Raw genomic sequence first — 16,668 nt, forward strand, 5'->3', positions numbered from 1 at the left:
ATTAGCAGTAGGTGATCCTCATGAACCACACTGGGCAAGACCTTGTACCTCTAAACAGGAGACCATTCTTCTCCACTAGTTCAGTCCGGAATGGTTTCACCCCTTTAACCACATCCCTCCTTTGTGGCCAGCACTTTTTAACTACCCCAATCATTGAATAAAAGTGTCATCCCTCAAAAGCTCATACCTTTATTCCTCATCTAGAGTTAATCCTCGACTACGAACACACTCTTCCTTATCCAAATCTCTTTTTGTTCTCTTCCCTGCGATTCTCTTTTCCCGGGAGTACCCTCAGATCATAATCTGTGGAATGAATTTTGAGCCCTGGAATATACATCACAAAAGTGTAATATTGTAACCGTCCCCCGATTCTCAATTAATTGGAATCCAAAGCTTTTCTCAAGACAAATTTCTCTCAACGGTTTGCATTCAGATCTCAATTTGTCAGTAGGTCCCCACAAAATAATCCTGGAAATTTTTTATCACCCAACTTACAGCTAGCAACTCTATCTAAATTGTTAAGTTCTAAGTGCATCCTTGATGCCCACTCTATGGTTTCCTCAACACCCTCCTTCACCTGTATACCAACTCCACCCAACCATTTGCAGCTGGCATCTGTAACAATAGTCGATTCATTGGTGGGTACGAACACTTGGGAACTGAGCGTCTTCAACAAATCCCCTTTAATTCTAACAAACTCCAATTCATATTCCTTGGACCATTTGAAATCAGTATTTTTCTTAAGTAACTCTCTCATGGCACAAGTTTGCTTCTGACAAATTTTGAATAACTCTACTATAAAACTGAATTATTCTAAAACAAATACAGCAAATCTTCTTTACTCTTGAGAATCTCCAATTTCCAAATCTTATCTTTCAAATCCTCCTTATTTTTTACCCCTTCGACTCTTCTTTACTTTTGGATGGCTCCAATTTGCAAATGTTATCTTCCAAATCCCTCTTAGGTTTTACCACCTTCTTTGATATGTTATGCCCCAGATATACAATATTATCTTTGCCAAAACTGCATTCATCTAGTCTCAGAGTTTACCCGTTCTTTCTAAAGTTCCCAGATATTCGTTATATTTAAACCACGATTCTACAAAAATCGACATATCATCTTGGAAGACTTTACCCTCTGCACAATAGACCCAACTAAGACATAGTCAGAAAGGCATTGTCCAAAATTGTATGCCCGCATTGGGTTTATGAGGGCAGTCAAATATGGTGAATCTGTGTGCAATTTGAGCGGGTGGCACACTGAGGGTAAATCTAATACTGTGAAATATTTACTACCAAACAAAGTTGAGAGCGTCTGTGTGATGTTGGGGAGGGGAAATCAACCCACCAACTGAGACTAAACCAAAAAGGCATTCTCCAACATTTGAGTGCCGACATGGGGGTTACGAAGGCCATCAAATATTGTGAATCCTGTAGTAATTTGATCTGGTGGCACTCTGAGGATAAATCTAATGTTACCCCTAAACAAAGTTGATAGCATCTGTGTGATGTTAGAGAGAGGAACGCCATCCGTCAGACCTCCATATTAAATGGCCTGAGATTGACACGGAGATAAAATTCTAGTGGTGCCAACCAGTCAGTCACTTCCACTAGGTCAATCACTTCTAAACTACACAAACTATCTATGCCTTGGTTTACTGTCTCCTGGACATTCCTTAGTATCATTCTCAACTTACCTGAAATTGTCCTTTTGCACTTTCAGCTGTGAACATGGTTTCAAAGACAACCCATTTCAAGCTTAAACTTACCACAACAACAATTTTCAAAATCCTCACAACACTCTTCCAGTTGATAGATCTGTACTTACTGAGTATGGGCATTGTGATCCAAGAACACAACTCGATTCTTTTTGGTGAGGCCATCCTGCGATATTATCCCCTTCACAGCTACATAAACTGTCCCAGCTGCGATTCTTTCTTTGAGCTTGAAAATACCCTAGCATGTCAATATCTTGGCCAGCATAACCTATAGGTCTGACGTCCATCTTAGACAACTTTAAACTTTCTGCCAAATGTTACAACATAATTTTAAATGGTACGCCTTCTATTATTACTACGTCACAGGGACTGCCTTCACTACTTCCTCCCTCCCGTAAACCATTTTCATCACATACCTCTTTAATCTCTTTACTTATTTACTGAAACATTTTCCAACATTACCCTGGTTTGCTATATTTGTTACACACCACTTTGGAAACAGGACAATCTGTTATTAGACACATGCTCAATGATGCTACAATAGAAAAGCAGACCTTGACTTTTTATTTCCCCACACATCCCCTTTTCACAGACTTTCGCTCCCACTGCATTAACATCCATTTTCTTCACATTCTCTTTCCTAGTCTCATCCACACATGATATGTGTTGCACTCTTTTTGCAGTCTATATAAATTAGCTTAATAGGGTCTCATCTTTCAACCTTAGCTCTCCCGGACTTTATAATTTTTACAAATCAGTGGGAATTGGTCCCTTATAAATTCATCAATTAAAGTACCAAATTTGCACACGGATGCTAATTTCCTGAGAGAAATTATGTGTTCCTACGTGGTTTACTCTGCTCTCTGCACATTCTCCTTATATATGGTACAAAATGTAAATCCAACTTTTGAACACAGACATCTTACTCATCTAAGCCACGTCCTTCATAGTGACTAAGTTCTTCCTGTCTTTCTGCTTCAAAGCAATGAAGAGGGAGATACAACCTCCTTTTTGTGCCCTAATCGGCCCTAAACACTTGTGTGTAATTTGGGAAAACGTTTTTTCATTTTCCCCATCTCAGAAAGGGCTCATCTGAATGGCTCAAAAAGTAACAGTAGAGAAGGTACATTCTGCATTTCCCTCCCCAGTTTAGCTGTTACCTATTTTTCTTTGCACAAACAACTCAGATTAAGCTGCACAAAATAACCAGCTACACAATAACCCACCCGTTGTGCTAATACAATGATACACGACTGAATTGATGATAGAAGTTATCGAACACTACTCAAACAACATTTGCTACAGCTGAAGACGGCTGAAATGCCAAAAACCGGTCCTAGGAAGCTTGTTTCCAGTCCAGGAAAGGCACAGGATCAGTCTGATTTGCATATGGCCATGTCTGAACTGGGGTGGCAGAGTGGGCTAAAAAACGGTGATGGATCAAACCCAGATCTGTTGACTGGGTGTGAGTGTTTGATTGGTTCTGATGCTCCGTCCATCACCACCCCCTTTTGTACCACTTTGTTCGCCGTAAGTTGGCAGGGTATGCTCAGACGTGAGTCCCTTGCTCACTTTGCCACTGGATTCAAGCAAGCCTGGCTGAAGACGGCTGAAATGCCAGAAACCGGTCCTAGGAAGCTTGTTTCCAGTCCAGGGAAGGCATGGCTTGGCAGTTCGGGCTGGACTGTTCCCATGAGGCACAGGGTCAGACTGATATGCATATGGCCATGTCTGAACTGGGGTGGCAGAGTGGGCTAAAGAACGGTGATGGATCAAACCCAGATCTGTTGACTGGGTGTGAGTGTTTGATTGGTTCTGATGCTCCGTCCATCACCACCCCCTTTTGTACCGCTTTGTTCGCCATAAGTTGGTAGGGTATGCTCAGACGCGAGTCCCTTGCTCACTTTGCCACTGGATTCAAGCCAGCCTGGCTGAAGACGGCTGAAATGCCAGAAACCGGTCCTAGGAAGCTTGTTTCCAGTCCAGGGAAGGCATGGCTTGGCAGTTCGGGCTGGACTGTTCCTATGAGGCACAGGATCAGACTGATTTGCATATGGCCATGTCTGAACTGGGGTGGCAGAGTGGGCTAAAGAACAGTGATGGATCAAACCCAGATCTGTTGACTGGGTGTGAGTGTTTGATTGGTTCTGATGCTCCGTCCATCACCACCCCCTTTTGTACCACTCAATTTATCTCGGCAGCTTCAGGTACCTGACTGAGGAAATCATATGAACTACCACTATAGGGTGTTCCTAACAAAACTAGACGGCAGCTTACCCCACTAAATGAGGTAGGATTATTTTAAAAAGGGGCACCTGTTCCAGAGACACATGTAGCTCACTTTTCTTCTCTGAATATGGTGTGCCATACCACTGTATCAAGCTAATCAAGTATGTTCCACAACAAAATAATTTCTATTTTCTTAGAATCATTCAAATAGGCTCTGGATCATACAATGACTTGTAAATCTACTTTTCTTAAATATATCTAACCTAAAAAACAACTGTAAAGTAGGATGTCCCAAGTATCTGGCCCACTCTCCCAAGCATACCTTGGGCAGAATGCCGGAGGTCTCAGTGAGTTACACTTTCACCACTGAAATTCATAGTGATATGCAGGTCACGGGAAACAACCGTTACATCGCATGCATTACTTCGCATGCCATTACCCCGCATTTTTTGCACCGTAAGAACTTTTACATCGCAGGACTTTACACTGCAAACTGTTACAACGCATTCCCCAAAGTAACGCCCCCGTGGAGTTAGAATAGTAATTACGTTGGAATGGGGAATGCGTTGTAACAGATTGCGTTGTAAAGCCCTGCATTGTAAACGTTTTTGGGGTGTAAAAATGCGGGGTAATGACATGCAGAGTAAAAGCATGCGTTGTAACGTCATACAACCGCAGGTCACGCGTTTGAATCTTGGTTGCTTCAGGCTTCTAACATCCCACACTCACTAAACCGTAGGGTAGTCAATTTGTATGCTGGACAGAACTGCCAGTATTTTAATTTCAGGCTGCTTCTTGTGTACTCTTTAGCCCACCCCTTCTCCCCCACTCCCCACCTGCGAATCTGGCCATCCTGCCAAGTCAGTAAACAATTTTAATTCCCCTGTCTGGAAATCAGTGAAGCACACTTTTCTGGTAAATGACAAATTGCTATTATTGTGGTTTATTGGCTGAAATGTTCATGAGGAAGAAAAAGCAACTCTTAATTCTGACGCAATGGAAAACTCAACTTCCTTTTTTTTCCTTCTGCATAATAATTACAATAAAGTGTATAATATAGGCTAAGATTTCACCTGCTAATTTTACCCACTTTCTTTAACCTAACATTGTTGAATAAGGGTGAGAAACCTGTAAAAGTTCCAGAAACTAGGTACATGATACTAAATTACATTAATTGTAAGTAAATTTAAGGCCACATGACCTGGGACTGTCAATGCTTATGTCCTTTCTGGGAGGCTGTGCTGGGTAAGATCAGAAATGCATTAGGTAGGGTGTTGGCCCCCACAATACAGACATGTTTGTTGGGTCTCTTCCCTAGGCCGCCTAAACTAAAGTTGGGAAGAGGCTGATAGACCTCACGTTGGGTCTTGCTAAGCGCAGAAAAGCGATGGAGTCGAAGTCTGCGAGGGGGGCCACAATTTGTAACTGGGAACAGAGATGTCATCGCATGGGCTGGGACAGAGGATAGAGTGCTCAGCTGGGAGGAAGCCAAGGGAGCGAGAAAGCACCCCATAGCTGAACAGTGGAGGGAGATGCTGGCTGCGTGGGAGAGGGCGGAGGGTTCTAGCAGAGGAATGTAGGCCAGGACAGGGTTCCGAAACCGGTAGCGCGGCACAAGACACTCCCCCGCGGTCCCCAGGGAACCCGGGGGTCTGACACACATAGGGGAGGAGCATGGAATGCAGTTTGTGTGGGACCTGTTAGCCATGAAAACGTTGGATACCGGTTGTGGTGGGTTCCTCCTGGACCCGCCACTCGGTTCTCCACGCTGTGACTTCCTTTAAGCCTTAGTGTTCAGAACTGTCCACACCACTCCTCAGCTCCTCTTTCTTTTTTCTTTTCCTTTAATTTGTATTATATGGCTTAAACTAAGTTAATAGAATACGTATATTCAAACTTGAGAAGTATGCACATATGTAGGACTGATGTTGGGCGGCTGCCCACCTAAACGACGTAATATAAAAACAATAGTGGAGCAAGTACTGGAGAATGTAGTCAATGCACGAAGACGTATGCAATTTTGTTGAACTGCTGCTAATCGTTCATTAGGCACGGTGGAGGGTACTAGACAAGGCGAAATTCTGAATTAAAGAGCCAATAGCTGTCATGACCACTTGTGGTGCCAAACGATGCAAGTCTGTGATTACACACTGTACAGCCCATACGTCATTGTTGTACTGTTTATCTTCCTTTCCTGTTTGTATCCTGTGTGAAGATTTGTATAAAATGGCAATAAAATTATATTTAAAAAAAATAAATTGTACGTAAATTGATCTACTGAAAATCGGGTTTGGTAATCCTGGTTATTGCGAAAATGAGGTTTGGTTCAGCCCCTGAACACCAGCAATGGATGGACGCCCAATTTTGAGGTTTGTCAGTCTGCCTTACTGTGAACTCTGTGAAATGTCCCCTATTGTATAGCATTGAATAGGTTTGTAATTACAAACATTACATTTTCTAATGAATGTTCATTCTGCAGTCTCTGTCCTGTCTTTATTCCTCAAGAGCTATGGCCTCAAAAACTGGTCTGAAGATAGTAAAAGAGTCAAACAACATACAGTAGTTAGCAAGACCCATCAGAATCTTTTTTTGGGGCCTTGGTCACAAACTTCACATACCTCGCTTCTCCCATACTGGAAGATCACCTAATCAGGTTGGGAGGTGAGACATAACAAAGATGGAATAGACCATACCACTCGTGCTGCCTCATGATTATAAATCTAAGCCTATTTAAGTGTTTTAAGTATTCTGCAGGCTTGAATGTTTCTTTACAAAAAACACATGCATTGCAATAAAGGTATTTTTTTCTTACTACAATTCTCCTATAACTATAGATTTTGTTATGGCTTTTTGGGTAACATGAGCTAGACTTCACAGAGTTTCCTAATAGCAAGTCTTTCCTAGAACATATTCTTGGCTGTTGAGTCACCAAAATGAAGGGTTTATGGAAATAAAGTCACACACCCTTTGACCCTAACCATCACAGCGGGGGAGGTGTAGTGCAGCGGCCAGAGAGGCTGACTCCGGAGTGTGGGGCTTTCAGTTTGAACCCCGGTGCCGGTGGCAGCTCAGCACCATGTGACTCTGGGCAATAGCTCACTTAATCTACCCGACGGCCCCCAGCGCCTTGAAACCTTAAGGGGTTATATGTTCGCAATTTACAAATATGGATTTTTTTATTATAACCTTTAATAACATCATAGGATTGACCTCTTGACCCAACCTTAGCTCAACTGCCTCCTAGTGGCTGCTACGTAGTAAGAGGATGTGCAAGGAGAAGGGGAAACAAACTAAACAGGGTTTTTTTTTTGCCCCTGTTCATTTTATTTTCATATCCAGCCTTATTGACCACCGGGAACAGGGGTACTGAGAGCAGTGGCAGGAGTACTGGGGGATAAAACAGCCTTCTCTTAATTGCACTTCACTATCTTACCCATACCATGATCAATTAAAATTTCAAAATCAATACAGTACAACGTCTTTAAAAATTAAAAAAAGGTATTCAGCTGGTTTTCTGCATAGTGTTAAGAAGGGATTGAAATGAAATGTTTTCAAACTGCAAGAGCAATTGTTGGTATGTGGAGTTTAAATACATTTAAAGCTTTTTGTTACCTCGATGACGTCCCAAAGGCGGTGATGAGGGCCTGGAGCAGGCCACCAATGAAAGCCCAGGGGTTCTTCCGTGTGATAACGAAATAGAGCAGCGGCAAGACAAAAAGAGCGTGAATGAGCAGCCCGGCGATGACGGTGATGGTGTACATGCCCAGCTGCCCGCCCATTTGAGCCAAGTCGTCCATCTCGAGGATTTTACCTGAGATCAGGAACATGATTCCTATCGGCGCATACCTAGGGAAGTTAGGAAAAATAAAGATTTGACAAGAGATTACACAGAAGACTGCAAGCTACAATTCTTTGTCATCACATCACTGCTTGACACCACAGAAGTTCAACATCAAAGCATGTATTGCAAATATTACCTTTTTATAATCAATGTCACCAGTGCATAACACTGACTTCCACCCATCAACTTTTGCCCTGACCGATACTTCTGAGGGAAATCTAATCCCCTAACATTTTAGCATTGTCACACGACAGTCCAATAATTTATCTCCATAAACAAGCCCCTCCAATACCACCCACAGAAGGATACACATTGATTCTGCAACCATTTAGAGACGAAACAAGTCACTGCTATGAGGCTCAAGTAACCATCACCAGTACTGAAGACTCACTTAAACCCTATAGGGTACTCTCACCACCCGTGACGATCAATAGGCATATTTACAAACATGGGGCAACAGAGGTCTGTCATGGATTGCCATTTGTGTCTTCTTTGGGTAAGCTTTCTCTTTGCACCAGTGTCTAGTGGGTGTTATATCCTTTTCCCACCACCTTATGAAGATCAATACATGGCTTAAGGGCATGATTTAGACTCTGGCTGCTCACCAGGCGGGCCTCAACCTCCGGGAGAAGGACCGTCAGCCGTATCTAGAGATCCCCATCAGCCTGGTGCGATCTGTGATGGAAGTGCAACTGCCGATATGACAGATGCACTTTCATCACTTGGGAATGCTGAGTGGGCAGGTACGTTTATTCAGCAAGCTCAGCATTCTATTTTGCTTATAAGTGGCAAACCGCCAAAGCAGGGTTGTGCTTCTGAAAAGCAAGAGACAAATGTTTAAGGCACCAATGAGTTTTCGCACTGTGCATTAGGGACAGTTTCACATTTTCCTTTCCATCATCCCAGAATGTCTGAGATGATGGAAAGCCTAAAATTAAACATAGGAGGGCATTTATCAACGGGGCATGTCTGTCTCGTACAGGAAGGCCCAGCAGGTCATGGATTGCTACCTGCAAGAGTCAGCCGATGCTCCACTGGTGGAAACTCTGCGTTCCCCACCTCTAAATCAGACTGGGGAACCAAACATGTGACGATACTTCCATCCAACCAAACTATTAATGGGCATTTAAGAAAATCAAGTCTTCTATTAAATTATACTTGACAATATGGATATCTCTGCATCTCCGCAAATACAACTCTTAAGGAGAGTAATTGTCTCACCTGCTCAAGCATTAACTCTCAGACCTGTACTATATAATAGTTGGGATGCGGCACTAAAAGTTGAGGAATTTAAGGGGGAATCAAATTGTGCTCCATCGCCTATACTTTGGCAACTCCCAAAAGTTGTGGCCGTGGCTTAATTCCTGGTCTACTATAAGCAGTGGTTCTGGTGGTTGGTGAAATACAGACGCACGAGAAATAGGAGACTTTGCACAAAAGATGCTTCTGTGTGTTCATATATAATAGTTTGGTTTTTGATGATATGGGACTCATGGAAGGTCACATTGACCAATTAAAGCAAGGCTGGCGATGTAGAGACAAATAATCCACATTTGTAAAGCGCGAACAATCACCCGTAAGGGTTTCTAGGCGCTGGGGGCCGTCGGGAAGATTAAGCAAGCTATTGCCCAAAGTCACATGGTGCTGGGCTAATCTTCCACCGGCGCCGGGGATCGAACCGTGATCCCCAGATTCCGGAGTCAGTCGCCCTGGCCGCGGCGCCACACCTCTTCCACCCCTGCCCGCGGCGCCACACCTCTTCCACGTAGGTGTACCTCGTTCTTAAAAGAGTCATCAACCATCATTAAGTCATTAATGTTTCTCTGGAGCAGATCTATATTTTCAATTTTGTAAGATCAACATAGAAACAAAGGCAAATATACTTTTGGAGGTGCAAAACTGTAACCCTTCTGGGATCAATTTCAGGGTCCTGAGTAAAGCTGTTGGACAAAAATCTATGAAAACGTACAAAATCCGCCCTCACAGGCCTACCATCATTTTAAAGAAGGAAACGGTCCAGGCAGAATATGTGTGTTGGGGAATCCTAGCAGCTTAAAGAGTAATTACTAAAAAATGTAAAGATAATAACGCTTCCACAGCTGAGGAATAGTGGATGGAAATGAGGTCTATTGCGATTTCGGGTGAGGGTTTTATACATTAGAAATTAGATATATATGAAAATGAATATGGCGTGGGGCCCTTTCTAGTGGGAATTGCAGAAGGATGACTTAATCCTGGATCCTCAAACAAGGAAGAAGTGAGATATTACTTAGCACTTTATTTGGGATTGGAATGAATTTAAGGAACAAGTGGATGATTTGCCTGCTTATGACTTAGTTTATTGTAAAACTTCTGACTTATTTTAATACTGAAATGAGAAACCTGCTTGATTTCAAATGAGATTATTTTCAGTATATATTATTCTTTCTCTCTTTTATTAGGGAAGAATACTCATTTCTGATTTGTACTTTGACAATTTCATTTTTGATGCAACAAAAAAGAGCACTGACAAACTAAGCTTTGCCTTACTTTCAGATTTTCTAATAACTATACTGCAATTCACAAATGATGTACCCAGCACTTAATGTAACAGCAAGGTGAAAATATTAGCACCCTATAACATTCTGCAAAAAATAAACAAATACAGCATTGTCGTTTTGCCCAGCCACTGTCTTTCGAAGTTCTCAAGATCTAGGCTCACCATATGATGATAGCGACGAGTCTCATGATGGCCTCGTTCAGACTGTCGAAGAACTCGCGGAGGGGTTGCCCCTGTTCTTTCATGTTTCCAATCACAAGTCCGAAGCACATGGAGAAAACCACCAGCCCTAGGGCGTTGACACCATTTGCAGACCCTGGTATAGGCACCACTTCCTCGATGGTGATCATCTCCTGCAGGCTGCCCACCGCCCTCGTGACGTTGTCCAGTATGCCGCTCAGGTTCACTAACAAAAAGGACGGGTCAGCGGTGGCCGAGGTGTTGCCTGATTGCATCAGCGGTACCTGAATGGATCTTGTGCTGTACTGCGTCTTGTACTGAAAAATAACCACAGAAAGTTCAAATTAGAAAAATTCTAAATGTTTTTTTATAAATTACTACACGTCTTAAGTGTGCAGTAAGAGAATATTTTTTGGGGTTGGCAATAAACATGTGTGGTGGCATTTGGAGAGTGGCCGGACATGAACAGTTCCGTAGTTGAATAAGAAGTGTTGTCTTTTATAAGCAAGGTGATCAGATTGTGCCCCTGGGTAGCAACTGCTTTCTCTTTGTTGCTGCAATGAAGCCATGAGGACAACGTTGACACTAGCATGCATTCTGCTTTTGTTAGTGGATTTAGCAGCTGCTGTGGCTTGTCTCTGTTGTAGCAAATGTCTGTTATTGGAGGTCATGGGTAGGTGATGTAACTTCCTGTGACATCATAGTGGGAAGTGCGTTAGGACATGCTCCGTCTGCTGTGTCTATTATATTGGCAAAATGTTAACTTTGCACGGAAATGTTCGGGCAGCTGCCAATGCTGCTATGAACTCAACTCCTCGTAGACAGCATTTGAAAGTGCAAGGCTGGTGGGTCATAGTGGTACAGCAGTAGACGAACTTTCATGGGCACCCAGCAGAGCTGCCATGAAGTTTGGTAATGTAAATTTAGATTTTGAACACTGGTGAAAAGTCGAGCACTGCCATCTTGAATAATCTAGCGCTCCTTTTAGCAAAGAGTTGTAATGAAACCAAAGCAAAATTGGACATTTAAAATACGATATCAGTGTGAACATCCGGTCGTATCCCTCCGGCTAAAACCTTTACCCCAGCTACTACCCTTCATCCCTATAATTATATAATTACAAATACATAATTTCAGTGACGCCTGGTCTCCCAATACTCATAAACGATACAGGGGGTCATGGAAGAGATGGTGTGACTGGTGTGTTCAACGGGAGGCTGATCCCTCTTCAGCGGATGTCTCCCTGATCATTAATTTTGTAGCCTCTCTTGCTTCCTCCGGTTTGGCTTATCGCACTGTCAACAACTTTCGTTCTGCCATTTCGGCGGCTCATCTTCATATTGATGGTAAACCTGCGGTGAGCATCCTTCGATTGCCAAATTGCTTAAGGGTATTCGTCTGGCGAAACCGCCATTTCCTAAGTACGTATCCCTCCGGCTAAAACCTTTACCCCAGCTACTACCCTTCATCCCTATAACTACAAATACAGAATCATCAAGATAAGCACCTTTTAGGAGAGTAGATTCATGAAAAATCTCTTACCCTAAAACTCACCCTATTTTTTAATTATACTGACTAGGGGTTGAAATAAATTAAGGAACACCTACTAGCCAGGTATTTTTGAACTACACACCATCAACCCCCTCTCCCCTTCCTTTTGTGAACAACCTCTTTATCATTGTATAGGACAACAGAAAGTGCTCCCACGTAGGTTGTAGTACGCCCCGAACCGCAGCGGAACGTGATAAAACCCGATGATGGAGCATGCCACCAAGGGGTAACCCTGGTGGGTGAGGGTTTTACAAGAAAAACCTTTGTTTTTATTCCATGGAGAGTTGGTTGTACATAACTAACCTGGGTTTCCCCCTTTTTTTAAAAATAAGTTACATAACTCTTTTTCCCCCCCCCTTTCTTGAGACATACCAAGATAAGCAAACACCGTGTAAAATTATATCAATTTAAAAGTATTATTTTCAAATATATAACTCTGGATACGTAGAGCATCCGTCATGCATCCTATGCTCCTGACCCAACATTTTGAAACCCTGACTCCGATCTCCAAACTCAGGAACGGAGTGTCTGAGTTTTATTATATTTAGGAGCTATAATTCTATGTCAGGACAGGAGGCTCCGATTATGCTTTCTCATTTCTTTATTAGAAATGCTCAGCAGCCAATTAGAAAACAGTAGATAGAAGAGAAAACTACAGTACCCATAAACACCAGGGTATCACGTGACCAACCATAGAGACCATAGTATAAAAGGTCATGTAGAAAGTATCATATCCTCTTTCTTTGCTGCTCCGCAGCCATTTAAGTGCTTCTTTTCATATTACTTACTTGATGCTTCGTTGTATTTCTAATTCCAATATCTTGTTAGCGCTCGTGCTCGCTTCAAATCCCTCGTGCTCGCTTCAAATCCCTCGCGCATTGCAGGCTGCCTGGCTGATATCGGCTCTTGTTTCTTGGATGTTTCGTCGCTTCTGTGTGCGCGTGTGGCAGGGGGCGTGTGGTTCATCCCCCTTTGTCCGGGCGCTTTGCGCCCGCGTCTCAGATCATTTTAGTGGAGCGGGAGATCGGGGCTGTAGGACTCGCGCACTGTGCGCGACCTCCTCTCTTTTTGTTTACCGAGGCGGCTGTTACCGCGCAAGCGCGGTGGCCATTTTGAGGCTTTTCTTCCGGTTGTTTCTCCACAACGCATGCCCACAGCCTCGTGTTTTTCTGCCCCATTTACGCCTTTTGCTTATTAAATTGCATTGGGCTGTACAACAAAGCATAGGCTCTGCCTAGAGTGTATATTTTACAGCAAGCCCTCCCTCCACATTTAATTATTAGCAGTGTGTGCAGGTTCTTCCTGTACTGTTGGCTTGCTGAGTGGTTGTTCACTCCCCCTGCATTGTGCCTTTGGCATTATTGAACTATGTCATCTTGTGGGCATTACTGTAACACTTTGTGTCACTATGAATGAGTATTTTTATGAAGATGACTACTATTATGAGGATGACGCCTCTGGCTTTTCGGAGCATGATTTGGTCGAGGCTTTAGACCAGGGTGTGCAACACTCAGTTAATAAGGCACTTGCTTGTGCCATCAATCCCTTGAAACGTCATTTGACTCACTACATCAAACAACAGGGCTGGTTGCCATCCTCACGTTCGTCTTCCAAGTCACCTGTTAATCCACATAGGTCGGACTTTAAGAAATTGGCCAAAACTCTAGCTTCTGATAAGTCTTCCAATTTGACCTCGAGGGGCGCTTCGGCATCCACCAGCATTGTCACGGACACTGATGGTACTCATTCCTCAGCTTCCACTAATCAGGATGTTCCTCCGCCACGTAAGAAGTCGCGTAAGGGGCATTATGTTGATGCTCCTACACATCCTCCTGTACTAACTTTCAAACCTTCGGACATCTTTCATCCACATTCTTCTTCCTGGCTTCCATCCCCTGCTGTGGCGGAGTATGTTCAAGCTCATATTCGACAACCCTTTGAGAAGGATGTCAGGGCCCGCCTTCGGTCCGAATGTCCACGTCCGGATCTCGCCGACCATTTGGCGGACACTCCGGAGATTGATCCCACGATGGTCTCCTACCTCAAAAAATATGCCAAAGATCCCAAAAAGGGTCTTGACAGATCCTGGCGCTCCTGTCAGGACAAGTTGCTGGATTTGCTAGGTCCTCTCACGAAGATCTTAGATCTCGAGTTTCTGGCCAAAGAGTCTTCGGCCCTTGTTGACCCTGATGAACTTATCGAGTGGTCTCAGAGGGCTATTTGCCAGGTGGGTAATGCCAACTGCGCAATTTACAGTGAGCGTCGCCGTTCTATTCTCCTTAAATTGGATCCCAAACTAGCGTAGCTCTCCTCATCCGAGTCTGGCCCTTTAGCTCAGGGGCTGTTGTTCGGTCATCCTTTTTTGAAAGAACTGACGAAATTTGTGGCAACTTTCAGTGGCCTTGATAAAGCTCAAGCTTCACTGCGGCGAGCGTTTCGACCGGTTTTTGCCAGGGCCGGACGACATAGGGGACGCTCGGGGATTCCAGTCCCAAAGAGGCGGTGGTCAAGATTCAGGCTACAGCACCCGTTCCCAATCATATCCCTCTCGCAAAGGGAGAGGGCAATATAGAAAGGGACGTTCCGGGGGAAATCAAAGTGGCTACCAGGATTCCAACACTTCAGGTGAGCTTGATTCCGGCTTCCGATGTGGTTCTGGGGGGCCGAATACGATTTTTTCTGCACAATTGGCGTTTAATCTCCAAAGAAACTTGGGTACTGCAAACCGTTCAGGGTTACAAAATAGAGTTTTATCAGCCCCTGAATCAAACCCTCCCTCCCAATCCTCTGTATTTCTCTCTTCAAGACCAAGAGTTCATTTCTGCAGAAATCGATTCTCTCCTGGAAAAGGGGGCAATCATTCAAACTGTTCGCCATCCTCAGGGTTTCATCAGCACGGTTTTTCTGGTGCAGAAGAAAGGGGGCGGTTCCCGCCTAGTTCTCAATCTGAAGGAATTCAACGGGGGTGTTGTTTACAGACACTTCAAGATGGAGGGGATTCATCTTTTGCGCGATCTTCTTCGCGAAGGGGATTGGATGGTTCGCCTAGATCTCAAGGATGCGTACTTGTCCATTCCCATCTTCAAGCCACATCGGCGGTTCCTTCAATTCCATTTGCAAGGGATTTGGTACAAGTACAAAGTTCTCCTGTTCGGCCTCTCGTCAGCACCTTGGTGCTTCACGAAACTTCTGAGGCCCGTCGTGGAATGTCTGCGCTCTCGGGTGTTCGTTTAATAATATACCTAGACGACATTCTAATCATGGCAGACTGTCCCCTCCAAGTCTTGATACATCTGGAGTGGTCCATCGACCTCTTACAATCTCTGGGTTTTCTGGTGAACCCTCAGAAATCAGTCTTGATTCCATCACAGGCGATAGATTTTCTGGGCTTTCAGGTCAATTCTCTTTCATGTCAATCAAAAGATTCGGTACATCAAGAGGGAATTGAATTCGGTTATTTCCAGACAGACTGTGTCACTGAGATCGTTAGCACGAGTTGTCGGTCTGTTGGCGTCCTCCGTTCAGGCGATTTTCCCGGGTCCACTGCATTACAGGGCACTTCAACGTTTGAAGATCCGTCATCTCCAGAAAGGCCTTCGCTATTCCGATCTAATTCCTCTTTCAGAGGAAGCGAGGAGGGAGATGCAATGGTGGTTGGACCACATGGATGCCTGGAATGGGCGAGCCCTGTTCGGTTCATCTCCGGATCTCGTGATAGAGTCCAATGCCAGTCTGTGGGGTTGGGGAGCCCGGTGCGATCCAGTCTCGACGGGGGGTCGGTCATCCTCCCAGGAGTTGTCTCTCCATATAAATTGCCTGGAACTCCTGGCAGGATCATTTGCGATCCGGTGTTTCTCTCCTCTTCAATCCAATTGTTGCATTCTTCTCCGCATGGACAATATTTTGGCGGTTCGGTATGTCAACAAGTTAGGTGGAACGTAATCCAGGATATTGGCGGAGATCGCCAAAGATTTTTGGCACTTTTGTCTGCAACAGAGGATCACTGTTATTGCAGAATATCTTCCCGTTCGCCTCAATCAGATTGCGGACTGGAATTAACGCCACCTTCGGGACTTCAGCGACTGGCGGCTTCATTCTCGCATTTTCCGTTCTCTCCTCCGGATCTGAGGTCAGTGCCACTTAGACCTGTTCGCCTCTCGCCTGAACACTCAACTCCCTCTGTTTTTCAGCTGGAGGCCGGATCTGAAAGCCCTGGCCACGGATGCGTTTCTACAAACTTGACCATCGGTTCTGTGCTATGTCTTTCCCCCGTTCATGATGATTCCCAGGGTCTTGGCTTGCACGAAACGTTATCAGGCAGACTTAATTCTGATTGCTCCTCTGTGGAGGGCTCAGGCGTGGTTCCCGGTTCTCCTGGAGATGTGTTGTGCAGTGCTGCTCCTTCTTCCCCAGAAGTGGAATCTCTTGCTGGATCCTCTCGGCAATCCGCATCCCCTGATTCTGTCAGGCAATCTACTTCTGCTAGCGTGGCGAATCTCGGGGATCGCTGGTCGGTCCCAGGCCTTTCACATGACGCTTCCAAATTTATCAGTGACGCCTGGTCTCCCAATACTCATAAATGATACAGAGGGTCATGGAAGAGATGGTGTG

The 16,668-nt window shown here is 44.3% G+C and overlaps 1 protein-coding gene across 1 annotated transcript in view; it reads right to left on the bottom strand.

Moving 5' to 3' along the window:
• Positions 1–16,668, bottom strand: part of LOC146772524 (excitatory amino acid transporter 1-like) — a 173,974-nt gene that overhangs the window by 8,355 nt on the left and 148,951 nt on the right. The window contains exons 7-8 of the mRNA XM_085638978.1: positions 10,489–10,823; positions 7,559–7,792 (exon numbers count right to left, since the gene is read on the bottom strand). Of these exons, the coding sequence (XP_085495104.1) occupies positions 7,559–7,792; positions 10,489–10,823 (569 nt within the window). The remainder of the gene's footprint in view (positions 1–7,558; positions 7,793–10,488; positions 10,824–16,668) is intronic.

Source organism: Triturus cristatus, chromosome 12 (genome assembly GCF_964204655.1).
Source record: "Triturus cristatus chromosome 12, aTriCri1.1, whole genome shotgun sequence".
NCBI classification, from domain to species: Eukaryota; Metazoa; Chordata; class Amphibia; order Caudata; family Salamandridae; genus Triturus; species Triturus cristatus.